Source organism: Botryllus schlosseri, chromosome 2 (genome assembly GCF_051294905.1).
Source record: "Botryllus schlosseri isolate E-star chromosome 2, Bs_hap1, whole genome shotgun sequence".
Classification (NCBI taxonomy): domain Eukaryota; kingdom Metazoa; phylum Chordata; class Ascidiacea; order Stolidobranchia; family Styelidae; genus Botryllus; species Botryllus schlosseri.
In genome coordinates, this window is record NC_137237.1 from 28,003,054 (window position 1) to 28,025,255 (window position 22,202).

General features: G+C 41.2%; 1 protein-coding gene across 2 annotated transcripts; it reads right to left on the reverse strand.

Moving 5' to 3' along the window:
* Nucleotides 1-4,235: 4,235 nt before the first annotated feature.
* LOC145457178 (cytochrome P450 10-like) lies at nucleotides 4,236-21,668 on the reverse strand. Of its 2 annotated transcripts, none has more exons than XM_080335362.1 (11): nucleotides 21,532-21,668; nucleotides 13,023-13,208; nucleotides 12,805-12,962; nucleotides 11,330-11,455; nucleotides 10,788-10,863; nucleotides 9,273-9,391; nucleotides 8,755-8,882; nucleotides 6,587-6,749; nucleotides 6,407-6,533; nucleotides 4,667-4,775; nucleotides 4,236-4,608 (listed from the first exon to the last, which is right to left on the reverse strand). In XM_080335362.1, the coding sequence occupies exons 1-11, from the start codon at nucleotides 21,590-21,592 to the stop codon at nucleotides 4,404-4,406; spliced, it is 1,458 nt and encodes a 485-aa protein (XP_080191488.1). In that variant the 5' UTR covers nucleotides 21,593-21,668; the 3' UTR covers nucleotides 4,236-4,403. The 2 variants fall into 2 exon arrangements, with proteins under 2 accessions (XP_080191488.1, XP_080191480.1); XM_080335354.1 differs by lacking the exon at nucleotides 21,532-21,668 and adding an exon at nucleotides 13,381-14,304.
* Nucleotides 21,669-22,202: the final 534 nt, after the last annotated feature.

The following is a 22,202-nucleotide window of genomic DNA, read 5'->3' on the forward strand; positions in this document are numbered from 1 at the left end:
GACCAGTAGAAGCGGAGGTATTGCCGTAAAAAAAAATGGATTTGAATAAAATAGTATTCGGTCACAGAGTCTATTCGCAGCCAGTTAGGCAGCCCGCCACGCAAATTTAGGCTTACCATATTTTGGATATCTAAAAAGAGGACACTTTGTCAGAAATTTGAGACTTGCAAAACCGGAGAAGAATTCTAAAAAAACGGTGAATTTTTCCCACTTGGTGATCAATTGACTAAAAAGAAGGTCATCTTTCCGCTCAGAGCTCAAAATGTCGTTTTTCTCTCCGCATTGCTAGGTGGATGACTAAAAAAAAGGTCAACTTTTCACTCAGAGCTAAAATCACAGTTTTTCACTCCGAAATACCCGCCGGAGCGTCACTTCTGTGTTGATTTACGGCATATCAATTTGCTCTAAATCTGACCTAAATTTTCAAAAAAGAGGACAAAATCTCAAAAAAATGAAGACAAAAGAGTGTCCTCCGAGGACACTTTCAAAAAAGTCAAAAAAGAGGACAAATCCTCTTAAAAGAGGACGTATGGTAACCCGACGCAAATTAGAATTTATTTCGTGTCAGAGCAAAAACAGCATGATATAGCGAACGATAATCAACCTAAATGTAACAGTATTGGGGGGAGAGTATGTAAAGCTACTGCTGCAGAAGCGGTAATTCAGATCAGCGATGATAGCAGGCGCACCAGCCTACTGCGCATCAGGCCTGCCACACACCACACACCGTCGATAGTAGCACATGGGCTGCAAGAGATGTCAGTAACCTCAGATCGTATGCCGCTATACACAGTCTATTGTCGCTAATTTACATCACTTATAACAAAATGTTAAATTGCAAATGTATGGCGAAAGATTGGACATACAATCGGCATTTTAAAACAAAAGGGTTTCGATTTCAATATGGAAGCTGTTTCGACCCTGGCTAGCTACGTCACTTCATTTATGTGCATTGCGGTATTTATTAGCGTCGGGTAGGAAGCATGGATTCAAAAAGTCTGAGCTATCGCGGCGGTTTCCTCACAAATCAATAAAATACAAATGACTAGCTGAACACATGTTTGTTAACTGCATACTTTACAACACCAAACCGAACCATTGGTTTATTACCGACGGCTAAGTGAATAGAAGAAATATTTTCTTATGACATCACAATCAAGCGGTGTACAGTATTACACTAGAGATAACATTGTACCATATTGCTCGTTGACCTGTGCGTCAACCCAGACTTGGACAACTAGAACATTTTCAGCTTTTCTGAATTAAATTAGAATTAGAATTAGAGCTCTTCAGTTTTTTTCAAACTAGATTAGAATTAGAATTAGAGCTGCACAGTTTTTCCAAATTAGATTAGAATTAGAATTAGAGCTACACAGATTTTTTCAAATTAGATTAGAATTAGAGCTACTAAGCTTTTTCCAGATTAGATTAGAATTAGAATTAGAGCTATACTTAGTTCGCAAAAACTTGGAAATCGAATAAAATTGTATATGGGATTTGAATACAGCAAAATACAGTTCACATCAAATCACAGTGCGTGGTGCAAAAGGCCGCGAGGCGATATGCGCCACATATTTTTGTTTAATAAACAACAACAACAACAGTGCATTCCCATAAACATGAGAATGGTTAACTTCTGTACACCAAGCTTGGCTCGATTTTTCATATACTTTAATAAAATATTACTTTTTTTATGGTAACCGTGGGCATCGCCCATGTTAGTCAGAATGGCGATGTACTAACGTAAAGTTTTAGAAACTAGAGTGTTGTTCGCAGACTACAAGCTACTCTAGCAGGCTATATTCGTCATAATATCTACTATGACTGCACGGTATAAGTAAGGCGATGGCGGCTTGGCACTGGATTTCCCTGCGCAAGCGAAATATTCTTTTTAACTCACTGCAATAGTGCAATATGCCTCGGACAAAGAGGAATTTTCAGGAAAACAATTATTAGATTAGAACTAGAATTAGAGAATACGTACATTTCACAAATTAGATTAGAATTAGAATTAGAGCATAAGAACATTTCACAAATTAGATTAGAATTAGAATTAGCGCATGGAAGCATTTCACAAATTAGATTAGAATTAGATTACCGGCATTTCGCTCTAATTTAGTGAAATTAGACAACTAGAATTATCTAGTTGTCCAAGTCTGCGTCAACCTGTCTGTACTGACCTATAAACCGGCATTTGTAATAGCTAACCATCGGCTCATTGTTACTCGGATCTGGTACACCCCTGTACACCCCATCCGAGTGGTACACCCTTTGCGAATTGTGGTACACCCTAGGGTGTACGACCACCCCGGTTGAAGAGCATTGACTTACTGTACTTACTTAACGAGACGCTGCTTGTGATGTCACAGTTGTGCGGTGGTTGTTTACTACGATTCTCAGCAAACCAGAAACGCGTAACGGTAACCTATTGTAACCAGGTCGCCTGGTCCGCCATTAACAAATTGTCAACTGAGCGTGCGGTGCTGATATTTCTAGTTTCCCGAACAATATTATACATCCTAAACTTATTTTCTAACTATCAGACCTATCCCTAACAACGAATGTAACCAGCGAGAACGGCCGTATAGCCATAGCCTTAAAATGGCTATGGTGTAACCACATTAGCTGCGATTGTCAGTTGTTTATTGTACCCTACTATGTACTGTACTGAAATTGGTACTAGGGCCAACAATTTCCGTACGACACACCCCAGTTTCGCGAACGAGGTTGAATCAGGTCAAATCACCACGAGAATGATATATCAGTAACATTCAGTTCCACGTATATATTGGCTGCAGCGATTATGAAACTAATCAATCTTCCCAATAGCCTGGTAAACTGCAGTTACGAGTAACTGTCAGTAATTTTGCGAATAAATTCTGGCAACTTGACTTCACAGCTAAACTAAGGTAATATTACATATCAAAATGTATAATTACAAACTAAGCACAGTTATTGGCTGCGACCGGTAATTCGTTGCAAAATTTACAGAGATTTCCCAGTAAATCTACCAGATTTTTTACAGTGTAGATGGCAAGCTATTTCGTGTTGACGAACTCACGCGTAAAAGCTACTCTCTGACTCTGCTCACACACACACACACACACACACACACGCACACACACACACACACACACACGCTAAAGAATAACCAAATACAGTAACTATATCATTTAACGTAATAAGCAAGTAGTGGGAGATTGCGGCAGACAATGGCAGCGGGCCACAATATCATGTACAACCGGAAACTCCCTGCGGGCCGCTCAAAATCACGTCGCGGGCTGGGTCCGGCCCGTGGGCCGTATGTTGCCCGTTCCTGCGGTACGCCAAGGTGGGTGTCTGATTAAAGGACTAGTCCAAGTCGTTTCGGTTTAGTTCGGTTCAGTTTATTATTATTTTCATCATTTCAAAACACCACAAAACTGCGATACAATGGAAAGCTAGGAAGGTGTCGGTTTCTTGAAAAAGGAGGACAAATCCAACTAACCGAGGACGTATGGCAACTAGAGATGCATACGGATCATGTTTTTTGTTCGGGATCCGGATCCAATCCTGTACGATAAAATGGAATCCTGATCCAATCCGGATCCTGTTTCCGTCACAAATGTCAAAATCCGGATCCAAAAATATCCTGCACAAGATTCAGTATCTATTTGCCCTTGTCGTCGAACATTTTCTAATTACACCTCGGCAATGCCTTGATGGTTGTTATTAGGGATTTTATGTTAGTACTTCGATGTAATTTGTACCACAATTTCAAAAATTAACTATTTGCAAATTTCAATACATTACCGAAGGTAGAAAGCTGAAGAATAATTATTACATCGCGTATTCATTGAGGCTTTAGCTACTGCAAAAGAAAGCAGGTAGAATTAACTCAATTAAAAAACATCGTAGCCTGTATACCACTTGAAAGCTGTTCCGTATCACTAGTGGTAGGCCTACGCATCTAACAGTTTGAGAACCACTGTGCGACGAAGCCCTTTTTTGCGTTGTTCTTTTCGAAAAGTCATCATCAATAGTTTTGTTGGTTCGTCCGTTATCCGAGATTTATACCGTTAGATGATTTATGCCAAATCTGGCAAGCGCTCTGAACGAACAATGAATCTCGGTAGCTCTTTTTTTGCTACTCTGTGACTCCATGCCCTGCTCATCAATGTGCAACAATAGGCTACACACGAAATGGGATGTAGGTATATAGGCTATCTCCTAACAGTAACACTCAATGACAAAGCTTAAATAGCGAAGATTGGTTTAATCACAAAATCCAAAAATATAGAAAGACATATATTATAATTCGATTGAACTCAATGAGAAAGGAGCAAAGTTTCACGCATATTGAGGTACAGACGCACGATAATTGAATATTGAAAATCCAATGATAAATCATCGATGGCGAGTACCTAACGGCGAATTGATACGAATTTAAACATTGGTTCTCGCGACAGGCATCCAGTCGCTCTCATGATAGATGTAGCAGGTTCGTGATGGTACTCGACTTTGAAATTACTGAGAATCTCGATCAGCAACAAAAATATCTCCTGCTTCGCGAAAAATCGGCCGGGGCAAGCACGGGCGCCGACGCCGAAACCACTGGAGGTTACGAATCTGGAAATAAATTATATTTACAGATGGGTCTTACCATTTAGTAGGATTGATTCCATACTTGGACAGGCTTTTATCGATCCACCTCTCCGGCATGCATTTGAAGGGATTTTCAAAGTATTCCGGGTCCATGTTGGATGTGGTGTTGATGGTGTTGATGATAGTGACCCCTGCGAAACAAGATAATCGAATTATTCTGCGGAAGAAGGTCTACGGATCCATGTCAATGTTTTAGAAGGCGACCAAGTAGGGGAAATCCGGCGAATTTACGATGTTCAATGCATTCCAAATCTACTTAGAACAGGTTTTTGTTTTGTTTTATTCGCACAACTTTGGCGCTTATCGCCTATAAGGTCATTTGCGCCCAGTACATCAATTTCAGTAATTTCAACGGTCTTTTACGGTCTTTTTCGTCAGATTTCGGACGACTTCCATGCACGCGCTCTTCCACCATCAGTCTCTCTCGATTTTCATGCGCCCGCAACTTAGTCTTTTGATGCCATCTTTCGGGAGTTCGGCTCTCTCTCTTTCTCTGGGCTTTTCAAGGCGCTGTATATACAGCGGGATCGGCGATGAGGAGCCCAGATAAATCTTAGAACAGGTGGTTTCCAAACTAGTTGTATTGTTGTCTACCATTAAAAACCTTTTTCAAACTCGAGACGCTGCAATTAATTCCATATTCATATAAGCATTCAAGATTTTAAGACATGGGTCGGGAACTTTTTCGTCCAGAGAGTCACATCGGCCATATATTTACAATTTTAATTCCCAAAGAGCCGTATACGATGTCAATTAATTGATACGTCACAATTGGAGACTCGTGATGGCATTGCGTCACAAAATCGAAGTTCACTACATGGGATTTGTCATGTAATGTTGTAGCCCGGTGATGATCAAGACGGTTACTTAGGGTCGGAAACCTTTTGCAAGATTGCATTTCCGTTTGGGCCATGTCATCGAACAAGTAAGTTAAATGAGCAAATAGCAACAGGCAAATATTTGGAATAAATTTTAGGAGACCTTAAAACCCCTGGATACGCCACTTGTTGCCTCATATAGACTTGCAAATAAGTTGCAGCTGATGGAAGTATATGCAAGATTGAAAATTCATCTGAGAATCACAGGTCCTGCTGCTTTTCAGATAAGACTACAATATACACGGTTCAACAAAATCCTGTCTGCTCAATATAAACATTATCGAGCTCATATGACGTGGATTAAGTAGCCTACCAGTCGATTTTGCACACTTGATCAAACCGCTATACGATGTTTGGCATTGCAATACGCACTATTCGACGTCAATTAAGTGCTGTCGAAATCATCTGTACCGCGAAAAAACGTGTTCGCAAAAGAAGAATGTTGCATGCGGTACAGGAGCAGAGACAGATCCACAGCCGACAAGTAGAAATTCAGACCGGCAAGACCCGTAGACGATTTAAACGAATTAGGATAGTTTATGCCTAGATATGCAGTTATTTTCTACAAGCGCATCTAAATAAACCAACTATTGACATTTTGCGGTTCCATTATCAAAGATCAACATCTAAGACGTGAGAGGGGAAATCTTTGAACGCGGTCGTATATTGTACATGATATTCAGTGGAAATCTTTGCGATTCACGAGGATAAATATACCTTACCAAGTGACATTTTTCATTAATTCATCACGGAGACGAACCCCAAATAAAGAAAGGTGCATAGAAAGTTACTGCAGGGGTAACAAAATGTAAACGTAACGTAGACACGGTAACATTTATGTATGTGGTCAAAATCAAAGCGTACCGACGATACGCTGGTTTTACCTGCAGGTATCCTATAACCGGAAAGCACTATGTCGTGCTCGAATTCGCGAGGCAGAGCGTGGATGAACGGATACAATCGATGAGTTTCTTTGAAGAATGCGTTCATGTAACTCATACTGTCGACAGCCTGCAACTCCGTAATTGTAATCTATGTTCATGCGGTTAAATATGTGGTCATACCCGGCCTGAAGATGATTGTTCGGGAGTCAATGCCATGATTTCGCTTCGGAGCTTGTCTTGTACATCACTGTTGGTGGCTAAGCAGTACAAGCACATGGCAATAGTACTTGCTGTTGTTTCAACTGCACCGAGTAGGATATCCATCAACAGAGACTCTTTTTCTCTATATACGGAATGAGAATCGATTGCAATATATTGACTGAGTAAGATTTTTTATTGGTTGGGCGATATTCATGGTATCCGTCGACACGTCCACACATCACATAATGTGGACTTGTACATCAAAGCCACGCGCGTCCATGAAAGATATCAAAGCAGGATTAGCATGACGCGATCATCTATAATCGACTTAAAATTTTCAATGACACAAAGATAGAGACTTATTGGCAAAATCCCTAGTTGGTTACAACATTGCTAGGGCACTTAATTGAGCCGTGTTCTAGATCAGTGGTTCTCAACTATTTTGAACTCGCGGTCCGGTACAACTTGAAAACAAATTTTGCGGACCGGTGAACCATCAAAATCTTAAATTCTTCCTAAATTTCATTGCGGCAACTTTAATGTAGTATTGGAAACTCCATTTGATGGCGCCGTTTTGATATTATATATTTATACGTGGTTCTATTGAAGTTTCTGAAAGGCGAAGATCGTGAAGTCGTAACTTGATTGTGATTGTTCGGTGTCCTTTGAAAGATAAGTGAATGTTCTATTTGATATAGGCTTTATTATGCTGCCACGAGTTTCTTCATTGACGTCTGTTTAAAAAAGTCTCCGTAGCTTTCACATAGGGCCTATAACTTGTCCAAGACGGGTTGTAGGTTACTTTTCGAGAGTTTCTTACATTGTCGGGATGAATCGAGTCACTTTGCAAAAATTACTTGACTTGACTTGACTCAGCGTTTCAAAAATGTATACTTTGACTCGTGACTCATAGAAGAATTTACGATTCAATTTCAAGTCATCAAGTAATCGGTGTCGAAAAAAAGCGGTGTTTCTTTCATGTCTTCGGATTCTCGATACGTTGGTGTGACCTGGAGCGACCAATGTCATTCATTCAATGATTGTGCGTTTTACTGAACCTCCAATCACAAATAAATTGACCGCAAACGAAGTGATTGCAGCATGCAGCGTGCGTGTCGAGTAGGAAAGTTATACAATAGCTAAGTATCCATCTCTGTTCAATAGACTGATCGTTGGTGCCCGGTGCTCATGACCTTAACAAAACCTCCTGTATGATTTAAATAAAATTCGAATATGGTTTATGTTACTGGTCAACCATTGACACAGGCTTAAATTATATCCTTTGGCTATGTAATTGGGTAGTGCATCATATCACTACGCTTCAACTATATGAAGTCTCTCTATTTTAGCGGATAATTATAGACGGAGGGTTTACTTACGGTTACTTACGTAGTTTAGCAATTCTACGCATGTGTGAGCTACGAGTCGCCTTCTTGCATGTTTGTTTGTTTGTGGTACTCATGGTGTTTGTCGACTACAAAGGTCATTTACACCAGGCCATTTGTCTTCATTTTTATTCCGCAGCTGTCGACTTGTAGCACGGCCCACATCTAGGCTTTTATAAGACACCACGTGTCTATTTAATTCTATATTAGGTCCCCGATTTAAAATAAATGGTGAATGCGATGACTTAATCATACCTCGTACTTCGACAAGACATCTTGACTTGAATTGTCACTTGACTCGTGAATTCACTTTACTTGACTCGAGTCAACTCCAAAATTCGAGTGACTTGACTTGACTTGACTCGAGTCACCTTCAAATGTCGATTGACTTGACTTGACTAGAGTCAACATGTGCAATGACTCGAGACGACTTGTGACTCGAATGTAGTGACTTGATCCCCAACATTATGGTTCTTATAATTCTTGAACAATAGTGACTAACGCCTAAAGTAGATCATGAACTTTCTCTTGCGAAACCATGCAAGAAATACATTCCGCACTTCCAAATAAATGTGAGATTTGATGTATATTTTTCTAATTAATGGACATTTGGACAAGACCCTAACTTCTTGCATTTCGGAATTGAGATATAAAATTCCAATATATCTGGCGGATCGGCAGGAAACTTGTCGCGGACCGGCACCGGTTCGCGGACTGGCGGTTAAGAACCACTGTTCTAGATGACTTTCGTCAGATACATACGCTTCCGAGAATGTTTCTATGCTCATGACTTCCTCCAGTAAGCTGCCTTTTATGTTCTCACTCATCATCTGCTCATTTATAATAGAGAGCATGATGCTTTTTGAAGCCAGGAGATGTTTCTTCAGACCCTGTAGATTAGTGGGCAGTTGGACGCGAAAGTCTGTATATGCACGATTCTAGAAAATACAGTGCAGTACGGATGGTCTATCGAAGTATTCACAAAAATTGTTAAGATATAGCAATAGAAAAAACGCCAGTTTAGCAAAATAGCAAACTGACTACAGGAGGACTATGTGTCAACACCTTTGAATGGACACTAGAAGTCCTAAACTGTTAGAGACGTCGAAGGCAAGCGTACTCCAATATTATAAAGCGAATACAGGTGTATGTATTGTATATGCCTACCTGACATTTGAGCATGCAACATAACGTAAAACTAACATTTGAAGTCGCCACCGTATATACTACATGCTTGCCTGCCCTTGCAACCTGTCTTCGGAACCGCGAATCTTACTTACCAGCTTCATGAAATACTTCCACGGGCCACCCATGAATCCGGCTCCGATGTACTGCATCATTTTGGAAGATCCCTCAACAGCCGTTGCTACGTCCTCGTTTACAGTTTCCTGAAGTAAACCTGAAAACGCAACTTTCTAATCAGAAAAAAACATAAGGCTGATTGGGAATCACAGAGATTTGTCGCAATTACTTATTTTGAAGGGACACTGATATTCTGCCTCACGCGAATCCGCACGGTGCGACACGGCAGCGCTTTTATATATCTACATTGTGAGAGGAATTTGAAATTACCCAGGTTTGCACCATAGCGCGGGGGTAAATCTAATCAGCGGAATTTCATGGTACAAAATCCAGCTTTCACACTTATTCTACCACTTTATTGACACAGGTACTCCCACAGATATGATGTCTTGAACACTATAGGGTACAAAAGTGAAAATGACCCCAATTCACCATATGCATGTGCAATTGTGCATGGGCAGATTGTGCGCCGTAGATAAAGCACGTGGAATGCTCCTATATCGCCACTGAAAGTGACACCCGAATCAACTCTGCACTGCAGTTTTCATGCCCATGCGAGTTGGAGACCGAATACTCCCATGGACCAATATGCATCGACTTATGTCTGGTTGGCGCGAGTTGCGTTAATATTTTTTTGAGGGGGTATTCATGGTGTTTCTCGACTACTATGGTCATTTACACCGGGCCGATATTCTTCTCATTTTCCGTAACTGCCGACTTATGGCACGGCCCACCTCTAGGCTTTTGTAAGACACCGCTGACGCGGATGAGGAGCCTACGTAAACCTCCAACACTTAGGTATCGGAATTCGGAAGTCGACCTCGGTCTGACTCGAACCCGCACCCATTGGTGTTGCAGCCGCGGATTATACCACTGCGCTATCTCGCCACTTTTGCGTTAATGTGTTTCACCTTTCTGATGTAGATACGCCTTAACGAGTAGCATTACTTCTGAAATGATTGTATTTCAAAAGTAATCACAAAGATTGACGATTACATATATTTTGCTACTTTGACTGATATAAGCCGCTTCATAACAGACCTAATTTAGAAGTTTCAAAAATTTTATCGCAATTTTAGTATTAGGTCTACGTTACATTATATCACTCACACAACTATATCGCAGACGATTGGTCTACCGTTTTTTTTCTTATATCGCTCTAGCTACGCCACATGCCAATATAACATATAAGTGGTTATAGCCAACGCCGGATTCGAATATTGTGTAAAAATGGCGCTCTCGTCAAGGTCAGGACCATCGCATGATATTACAGTCTCATCCGAAAATCGCTAATTGTAGTCGCAATTTCGAATGTCGGTATGTAAGTATAGCCGTCAGAGATGCGCGATTCCCCATCTACGCTTATTCGAGAATATGGGATTACAAGTGCGAGCCCGATATATAAAGATAAGATCAAGGTAGACATCCATTTATTCCAGTGCTCTAGTCGAATTTGAAAAGAAATGCCCATTATTTGGTAGTTCAGCACTCACCCAGCTTCGTATTGAAAACGAATATTCCCGCCATTTCGAACGCCCATGCTTGTAAAGCATCGGCGTAACCTGGAATCTGAACAAAGTAATAACTCCTTTCAATGCATTTTAGTTAGTTGCGAGCGGTGAAGTTTTCTGCAGTCACACGCAGTATTCATCGAAACTACTGTATTTTTGTTGTTGATCGGGAAGGAAGAGGTTCCAACTATACGTCTTTATACTATAGTCAACGCTCGAGATTGCCGGACAGCGACCTGACCTATCGTATTGAAAGACTACTTCTGCGACTTCTTCCTATCTTTTCCTTTCTCGCAATCTTGTGGTGTCTGGAGCTGATGAAGATATTAAAAACGACCCAAACTTGCAATATTTGGATTATTGATTTCGATTTAAGACTTATTCCAAAATTCATGACGCTGAAAAGTGTTACGCAAAATATTTTCTCCAGTTTTGTGAACGAAAATGTCAATTTGAAAGGGCTATGAACCGTAAATGGATTTCCGAAAACGCTATTCAACGCAATAATATGCTATATTTTAAACCTCCAAATTTTCGTCCCTCCGCCTCTTCATGTGCGATACCATGTCTTCACAGACCTGTCTTTGTTGATTGCAGTACTTCCACACCGTCTGCTTTTTTAACAAGATTCTATTGATGGGTTGACGCAACTGAAAAGCATCAATAAAGCTCGTGATTATAAAATGCAAAATTCATATTAGTTTGTGTAAGACGCAGAATATGTTTAGATACTCTGATTTCGAAGGATGCTGGTGATTTATTTCAAAGCAAAATGCGTCCAACTTATACTCGAGCATACATTTAATAGACATTTTCCCCCCTCTATAGTTAAAATGGTTATAGTCCATTTTCTGCGACAAGCAGTCGGGAAGAAATCCTGTACATTAGTCCATACTTTCTATCATCCCCAGGAGTCGAGGCGAGAGCTAGGAACTGAGCCGAAATGTACAAAGCGGGTTCATATTATATAGCAGGGGTGGGCAAACTGCGGCTCTTTAACGGTTGACATTTTTCTAGAGGGGTTAAACGTGATCATGATTATATATTACCGCATTCGATCACGTATTAACAATAAACACATCGTTTTCGTGTTGTTTTGTCCTTACGGTTTACGGTTGAAAAATTAAGGGATGGTGAAACCACAAGGTTAGAACCATGCAATTCAACTCCCGAATCCAGTTCACATGAACTTTCCACAACAATGGTGCATGCTCATTGCTCATCAATCAATGATAAATCATTGTGTTCAACAATGAACTCGATAAAATAATCACAGTAGCGCGGGTCGCGGTCATTTTGTGGACTAACAATGGTGAATATACGGCTCTTCCATTATTATTGGAAAGACTAACAATAACTGCAGGGTTTGGACACGAAAATGTCATTGAGTGATAATTGCAAGAAATGAAAGTATGAACAGGAGAACAGAACTTGTAAAACTGAATGGGGAGAAGAGTCCGCATTCAGTGATATTGGAGGTAGGCCACTGTATCCTATCTGTCAATTGATTAGCTCAATAACTATAAACGTAGTAACTTGAAACGTCAAGGTTTAGAAACCAAAAACCAAAACTTTGCCACGAGTTGACAAACGAAAAAAGATTTACAGAGTACTAAGATTACAGAGCTGCAATCTCCCTTAAATACCGGTAGCAGCACTTGAAGGAACTGCTCCACACTGCGTTGACGTCATATCAGCCCGATTTCAAATACGCTGTAGCCCAGTTGAGGACGCACCGTATCGCCGCACGATAATAAACTTCATAAGATAGCCTACATTTCATTGTGACGTAATAGATTCGTATTTTCGAATTTTTGTGATGGCTCTTTAAAACCAAGATTTTTGATATGCGGATCACGCAGGAAGCAGGTCTGTCCACCCCTGTTATATAGGGTATCCCATCCGTAATTGCTATGGCAAGTCTTGATAATTGTTAGGTAATTTCAGCATGGTTTTCTCTCATTCTCCAGAGCATAAAGAAATGATTAAAAGTCCGTACTCGGTACCACTCTTCCCCTTTCAAGTTCCCCACTGTGTCCGGATATCCCATCATCGATTTGACTTCCCTCAAAACCGCCAGATCGCTTCTAAAAGGCATTCTGCCTTCCAAGCGGAAAAGTCTTTCCGTATCTTCTTTGGTTCGGCAAAACACCCAATCTTAAAACAATTTCAACAATATCGGCGTGCAGTTAGCAGAGTCACACTGTCATGTCTTACATTTCAATCCTATGCTTTCCTTGTAGATATCACCGCATTCATGGTGCCGTTTCAGCCACAGATCATTCACTCTCGTGATGTCGAATCCGCGAAACGACGTGTAATCGAGAATTGTTCCAATCAGCGGAAGTCCCTTAGGCTGGGGTATTTTGTCGAAAGGCAACGCATCACTGAGGGAAATATCGTCTGCAGGGATAGATTTACATCTTTGTTATCAGTGGAATAATAAGCATAACCATCCGAGAACTAGTCGCAGATCACAGGAAGAAGATAGTACCCACATCAAACGGTCACGCTGCGTCATAAGCATAATCGAATGTCACGTATGTCGAATTGCGCTATAGAATCTGAGACTCACTTGTAACTGACGATTCTTCCGCTGTGCGCAATTTATGCAGTGTTCTGATGCTGTTTCTATTACCGCTCAGGAGTTTGGATAACATAGAGCCTGACTGCATTCTAAACATGCATGTAAGAACTGGCTATAGCGGATAATATCTAGAATGAGATCATCGCGTTTATATCTGTAGCGTAGGATGAGTATCGAAGGGCTCAATACGATAAATCCCGAACAAGATAAGATGTAGCATGTGGATTATAGAGTGGGTTGGAGCACATAGTAAAATTTATTTTGTGTCTGGGACGAAGGTCACGACCTTAACAAATGGGTATTGGGTATCTAATCTGCTAACATTGATTACGTTTCAACATTGCAATCCATCCCGTCGTATACACTATACAGCACTTCGTCAACCCCCCTAAAAACGATTGCTTTGCGCACCCATAGCGTGATAAGCCGAACTTCTGAGGGCTTCGCCTCCACGAACCCCATATCGTGATTTCAATGGTCAGCAAAGTTTGTGTGGCCTGGTCGCCCTAGGTACCAAAATTTTCTATAATGCATGAATGAATAGGTGGTAATTACATATATAAGTCGCTATAAACTTAGTATCCTCTCAGCCCACGTAATCAGATTTACCAGTAGCACTGAGTGAGCTGTTGTATAGGAAAATAAAGGGCAAGTAATTAATAATTAAACATATTCTGGCGTGCCCGCAGGTACAAATATTCGTTACCAGGGCCGTAACAGCACTTCATCAGCCCCCCCCAAAAAAACAAAAAACGTTGGTCCTGGGCCCCCATCGGGTGATAAACCAAACTTCTGGGGAACTTCACTCCCAGACCCCCATTAGGCTGTCCGCTATTTGCTGATAGCCTATTAGGTATCTACATTGGGTGTCCATTTACTGAGGCAGCTATTATCGCCTAGTCGCGCGAGGCGCGAAAAATTTCACTAATTAATGATTGAATTGGTCAATATCATCGGGAATCGCATGTAAATTGAGAACAATTTTTATCCTCTCTCTGCTCACGTAATCACATTTACCGGTAGAGCTGAGTGAGGTGCAATGTTCCCTCTAAGCTGCGCACGTGTGCAGTGCTGACACGGTCTCTGCGCACAGAAAATCTATGTTGCGCACAACAAATCCGAAGTTATTACCTTTTTTAGTCGTTACGCACTATTGTCCAAGGGTCAGCGCAGTGAGTTGTTGAGTGTGCGCAGACTCATCAAAACTTAAAGCGAACATTGTGAGGTTTCTTGGAAACTGTAGGGCCCGTTACTAATAATTAAACATATTCGGGCGGGCGAACCCGTTGGTTATTTCGTGCCCCCCTGTCTGCAATATCAAAAAATATAGAATCGCTCAACGGGGATATCGCCCAACAGGAATATCCCTGTCGCCCAATCGTACTAAACTAAGAGACGCACATGATTTCAGATTGGTATTTCTTCACTGACATGTAATTTTTCCCTGCCAGATGGAATTCGTCTTCTGGGGTTCAGATTGTCAAGACAGGAACATTCGGTGTCAGTCATTTAGGCGCCCATGGACAATTAAGCCTATATGTATTTTGAAGGCTATATGTAACGAAGTTTACGGTGGTAATTTGCTTTGAATACTCATTAAGGTTATGTCCTATTACCACATCATCTACTGCGAAGCCATTTTTCTCCAGCGCCCCCCATACCGCCCCCCTGAGCCCAGCGCCCCCCATATCGCCCCCTGAGCGTTTCCGCCCCCTTCAAAATCGCCAGCGCCCCCTGGGGGGCGCTGGGGGCAAGGTTAAGAACCACTGATTTAGCTCATTAGTTGCGATAAAACGTAGACACACCACTAAAATTGATTATTGCTAATCAATTATAGCTTCAAACTTCGATGGAGCATGACGACGATGCATTTCGCCGTTACTCTTATAATTATATAAATGAAAACACTACACCAACGCAGTAAGTGCTATTAAGTACATTTATGCCTCTGTCAGCGCACCAAATTACGTCTCTGCGCGGCAGGAAATTGGTAAGGTAGGAAACAAAAAATATCGTAATTTGCATCACGAATTAATTTTGTTACACCGTGTTAGTGCGACACTATAAAACAGGGGTGGGCAATTATTTTTCTACGCGGGCCAAATGAGAGGCATGAAATATGTTGGCGGGCCGAGTCAGGAATTTTAGCTCTATTCTCCAGCGTTTTGATTTTATTTCTTAATTGAAAGCAGTGCATTACAGTTTAAATGGTGCTCAGTGGGTGTGTTGATATTGGGGAATGAGAAAGTGCGACGGTTGATTACCAAAACAAAATACTTATTCGCCGTCATATTTTGAAACAATGTTAAACATGATGCATTTTGAACTCTCTTTAAACCCCTATCCCCGTTTTACTATCAATGCATTAAAATGTATCTGGGAAGACTGAAACAGCCCGTCGTCAGCCCCCCCCACGTTGGCCCCCCATAGAGTTATAAACCAAACTCCTGGGGCTTCGCCCCTATACCAGACTCCATCGGGATGCACGTTTTAACACTAGGCTACTTCTAAGCGAGAATACACTAATTGGCAACGTTTTATGCTCTAATCGCGCGAAGAGCGGATTTTTTTTTCATGATTCATGATTTAATCGGTCAATAACAATGGTAATTGCATACATATTGCTATATTTTGTAACCTCTCTCAGCCCACGTACTCGATTTTACCGCTAGAGCTGAGTGAGGTGCTGTCTTGGAAATATCCGGGAGGGCCCGTTGGTATAATTACTTCATCGTTAGATATATTGTTATTTCGTGACCTCCTGTCTGCTATGAGAAAAGATATTGAAATCGCCAAAGCTTACTAGACTAAAAGACGCACACGATTCCCAATTGGTATTTGTTCACTTGCAAATATTGCCTATGGACAATTGGACATCGTGGTTTTCGGTCAACATAAGGTCAGTCCTTTTCGGCCAAGGTTTTTTTGCTGAAGAGCGTTTTCCCCTTTACTTAGTTCATCTGATCATCAGTTGCAATTACAATGCCTTATCGGAATTCCGTGTTGGCCTAAACTTCATATATCTTTGTGCATCGTGGCGCCGTAATGGCTCACGCCGAAATGGCCAATTCTACATACCATAGAGCTCTAAATCGCACCCTGCGCGAGAAAAAATTTGAAGAATTTGTTTAAATTTTCAAAAAAATACCATATAATTTATGGTCATTCACGAAATAATTTTGGGCGCCGTTCGAGCTCGCCTCCCAATTGGGGGATTTGGGGTGCGGCAGTAATGGTCCTGGGGATACTATAAAGCTTATTGTCTTGGTGGCTGGTTTCCGAGAAGTGTGCAGCTTGCCGAGATGGCCTTGTTGTTGAGCCAAGCTTGCAGTTATTCCGAAATTCGCCTTCCCTTGATCGAGTGTATGTCTTCGTGTTTTTGTCATAAAACCGACTTAAATTATACTCATTAAACACGGCGACATGCCCGGCACTAACTACTAAAATGACTAAAATATTTAGTCCCCCGATCCGAACCATTTTTGAATTTCAACTTTCGGCTTTCTTTTTTTGACATCCTTTATAGGTGGTGATATACTCATGGAATTCACGAGCACTGATTGACTTGTTTTACGAATTAGGGATACGAATTAGGATACGAATTTCGGTTCAGTCTATACGTCCTATGGTTTTAGTCCACACAGCAACACTAAAAAGTAGGTTCTACATTTGCAATTTCCAGCAACCTTTCGCGGGCCGCACAGAATAGCTCCGCGGGCCGCACTTTGCCCAGGTCTGCTATAAAATATCGTACCGGTACATTGCGGTAAATCTATCATACCGTGATCCTACTTTGCAATCTGATGGATTGACTGAAAACATTGGTCATGTCACGGTGTAGCTACTAGTTATAGTAAAAATGCACCACGAATTCCGAGTTTATATATACATGTTCCGAATGCATCAAATTTTTGTCGTAATATACTACCAAGGGGATTGGCTAAATATGATTATATCTAAATGCAGTGGCCTAGCCAAGGAGCGAAAGGCGTATATGCCGCATCTAACCATCCGAGTTGAACATTGTGGCGTTATTCGTTTCCTCGCAATGAATATTCGTGTTGTCAATTCATTGTTTCAAAAAATTCTTCCGCTATGAAAATAATTGAACATGGCTACGGTATACTGAGCATGTCATCGATCGCGCAGAAATGATATTGATTATTCGGAAAAGGCTACAATGCCGTACTGGGCCGGTAACACGTGATAACTTATAGCATAATTTAACTATGGTTACGGTATGGCGAGATAACGTAGTGGTTTAATCCACAGCTGCAACACAAATGGTTAGCGCGTTACAGTCCGACCGAGGGCGACTTCAGAATTCCTACCTAAGTGTTGTTGTTCATTTTGACTCCTCCTCGCAACGTGATCCGCGCGAGAGCTGTCTTATAAAAGCTTAGAACCGGGCCGAGCTACAAGTCGGTAAATACGGAATAAAAATAAAGAATATTGGCCTGGTGTGAAATGACCATGAACACCATGAATATCAAACAAACAACTATGGTTACGATTTATTTGAGAACATCCAAGGATAATTCCGTAAGTGCTATTCTAAATACTAAATCTTCCTGCGAAAAATGGGCACGGTCACACAGTGAATGAGTCAACGTTCAACTTCAACTCGTACCCGAGTAGAATATGCAATACAGAGGTGTTTTCAAAGTTCGAATGAAGATGGCTTTACCGCGGCGATACAGGGTACATATCTCTCAATACTAGGGATCTCAAACACGCAGCCCGCGAAAAATTTTTGTCCGCCCGCGTCGAAAGCAAGTGCAAAAACAATTTTATTCAAATATGCGACTTTTTCGTGGCAAGCGTGGATTGCTTCATGGTAAATCACATTTTCACGATCGGTGTGGAATAACAATCAGCATAATCGCGTCAAATAAACCTACTTGCCTCTTTGGAAAGACAGTGAACACCGAACATGGTACCCATATTATTGATGCAGCGGCCCGCAGCGTCATCATAAACTAGGAAATTGGCCCGCGAGAAACTTTGAGTTTGAGACCCCTGCTCTATACCGTAGATTCCACCGAATATCCGTCTAGGTCAGTGGTGCCCACCCTTTTTGTCTTCATTCCCCACTTCAGATTTATTCCTAGTCTTCATTCCCCACCACCCAAAACTACGGTCGTATTTCCTCATAACTTGGGCCATTACGGAGCAGATATTTGCTTGTTTGAGTATAACTGCAACATAAAACGTATTTTGAACCGATACCGGTAACCCTAAAAATTTAGCGAAAGTGTTATTTACGTCATACTGGTCGTGCTGGGTGCGTTTGTGACGCCATAATTGGTTATCCAGAGTTAGATGACTTTTCGTGAACAACACCAATGTTGCCAACTGGCGCATTCTTTCAAAGGTCGGTTGGCAACGAAAACTTACGTTTGGCGCGTTGGCTCCGATTTGGCGCATTTTACTATTAAATTATTTAACAATTCAAACTGATGTAAAGTCGAATCGCTCTTCTTTAGTTCTCGTTCTAGCCTTGAATATCAGGATTTTCCAGGCCTCTGTTATCATTGAGCGGCTTATTGCCATCGCAGTGCTCCATATTCTAGAAATCTAGATCACGGGTCACCAAGGCGGTGCCCGCGGGCCCCAGGTAGCCCACAAGGACCAGATGAGTCGCCCGCGGGCCTGTTCTAAACTAGTAACAGCTCATACCAGTGAGCTTTTATATAATGAGATTGATTATTTAGTTGTTTTTGTGTAAATCACACTGACATGTAAACTTAAATACTCCAGTCACTTACCCGCTTCAATATTTTACTGTTTTTTTGGCTGTAACACATTTTGTGTTCACAATAGAGACAGATGAAAACATCCTGACTCTACGAACAGTGGGTGTCGAGATGTGCAATTGTACCCCCTTGTGCGCAGAAATTTGGGGGTTGCCGGCTGGAAAATAAGGGCAATTCCCTAAAGTCAATTTTTATTCGGGTTTTAGGTTATTTGTCGGGATTTAAGAATCCCCTTTCTTCGATTTAAAAAAATAGTTATTCTAACTCCACCCTAATGTGAAAGTGCACAGGCTATTGACAACGTAGGCTATCTGTGTTTTAGGTGTAATTTATAAGCATATTGGTTGAAATCGAAAATTGATGGCTCACTGAAGGGTCATTTGGCACATTTTGGAGAGCAATTTGGCTCTTTTGGACCACCAGCAGTATGCAACACTGAACAACACTACGCAATATAATTTTCGATACATACATTCCAGAGCAGTTTACTGGTAACGGTAATATCGCATGTGTCTCCGCAAATATGTAGACTATCCTGTACATGTTTAACAAACGCGTCTATTCCCCACCAGTGGGGAATTCTCCATCAGTTGGGAACCACTGGTCTGGGTCTACATTACAAAGAAAATTTGTCGATATCGCAAATTGAACGTCCAACAAACTGCCTATGTCGTCCCACGGCTTCAATATTTGTATTCAGTGGCGCAGTCAAACACTGTATTATTCCTTTGTAATCTGTGGGGTCTTTCCCTTCACCTTTGAGGTGATGCCATGACAAGTACATATTCGATGGTGATAAAGCAGCATATAGCATTACTGTTATGATTACTATACTCAGTGCGCATGGTCGATAATATTAAACTGCTGTCACTTCCGGAGAGCCACACATTTCACACACATTTACAGAAAGATTGAATGATGAGCAAAATAATATTGCTCTCCACGTCAGAAATACCAAGATACAATTTTTCGGAATTCAACTTCTGTTCCAGGTATGAGTTTCAAATCCATGTTTAAATCCAAATCCTGGTATCATAATATGTTGTTGCAATCTAAATCCATGAGAACTGAGTCAAAGTTGTCCCACATTCGCGTGGAATTTAACTTCATTCCGGATTTATGTCCAATTCCAAATAGGGTTTAATTTCAAGTCTGAATCCGAAGCCTCTATATTTCCTTGGATTCGTCTTTTCCTCGAACCCTCTTACAATCACGATACATAGACATATACCGCAAGGGTTCGCCTCTAACCCCCCCCCCCCCCGGACTTCGTAAAGTAGCCTATGGCCACAGCCATACACGACGGTTAAAATTGCCTATAATATGGCCACAAAAATCAACCCTTGGACAATGTAATGAATATGATTGAATAATTATGCATTACGAATTTCAATATTACCTCCATATCTTGATCATGTACGTAGCTCACAACTTACAAACACATTTTACTAAGGTTATTTAATTCTATAGAAGTCGTTCTCCACCTTCTTACAACGTGACCCAAATTTGAACAAATGTTGGTAACGTCTTGTGACACAAATAATATTCATACACGAAAAGTCTTCTTATGAGACTTTCTGAAGACAAAATTATCAGATTTGCTTCCGCAGCAGCCAGCAGCCAACAGCCACAATTTTAGTTCACTAATGATTCAAACTGCGCGTCGCGATAGCAATTAGCATAGCGATATGTAAACTTCGCAGGCAACTCACATATCTCTCTGCAGGTTGCTGTTTCCACGGCCCTGCTTAAACGCATACTGCCTTATACCTTTTCACTCATTCACAAATCCCCCTTCCACGTGTAGGCTTACTGTTTGTTGCCAATGATAGTTTTTGAACAGTGATATGAAGTATGCCAAAGGTGACTTTACCTGTTGTAGGCTCGCATTCAAGCATGCTCTATCAGGGAAATGCCCCCAGCAAGGCGAACCAATCGACACAAGGGCTTTTAACCACTGACCTAGAATTCTAGACATCCCTATACGTCTGCATATTATCCAATTACCACCCTCAAATAAAGAGTAAATGGAGTGAGCCACGCAAGACTAACAAACTCATCGACAGCCAGGTTATGGTTGCAGCGCAGCTATACTGCTACAGCCACACCAAAAGACTCATATATGCTACTATACAGAATATGATTGGCTTTACAGAACATACACTGCTATTATGCATATACCTCTCAACTCAATCTGATGCAAGTTCTATGTCGACGATATAATGCAGCATCCTTGTTACACAGCACAGCATACCCTATTAAAAATTTCAATACATGCAACTACTACCAGTTATTGCGTGAATATCATGCCGGATACTATACATACGACGATTCTTTGAAACTTGGAATAGCCTATTATGTCATATCTCGTACGGCGACTTACAGAACAAAGGAGCCAGACTCCTGACAACATCAAATCCTTGAGCGCAACCAAAACGGTTCATCGAGTCGACATCGGGTAATATAAGACGCTTCAGGCTACGCTTCAACACAGAACACTGAGTTGCTATGTATCCCCTTTTACGAAGCTATATTTATCGCAAGAAGGTATTCATTGATGCGAAAGCGTATATATCAAGTATCGTTCAATACACGCAGATTTCCTTTCGTACCGAGATCTTCGACAAGGCAAAGTGCACAAAATGATTTATATTTTCGAAATGGAGTTCGGGTTGTTCTGCTTCGTATATAATCAATCATCGCGTTATCTGTCCAATGCAGATACCTACAACTAGAGCAGCGGTTCTCAACCTTTTTGGATATGCGCCCCCTGACCCCCCTGCACTTATCGTCATGTCAAAAATAGTACATCATCTAATACTGAGGTAGGCAACCTTTTTGCTAATCACGGCCGCATTTCGAATACTTATGTAGCCAAAGGTCGCATTCCAGGGCATAGCAGTAATGAACAAACTGGGCGCAAAATACTTATGTTAATCTGACAATATCCATTCCCGTTTAACTCCGGACTATTCTACTTTTCACAACGGCCTATTGTACGCACCGAAATCGCGAGTGGAAATGTTATGAATAGTCGCTGAAATTGCATATTGT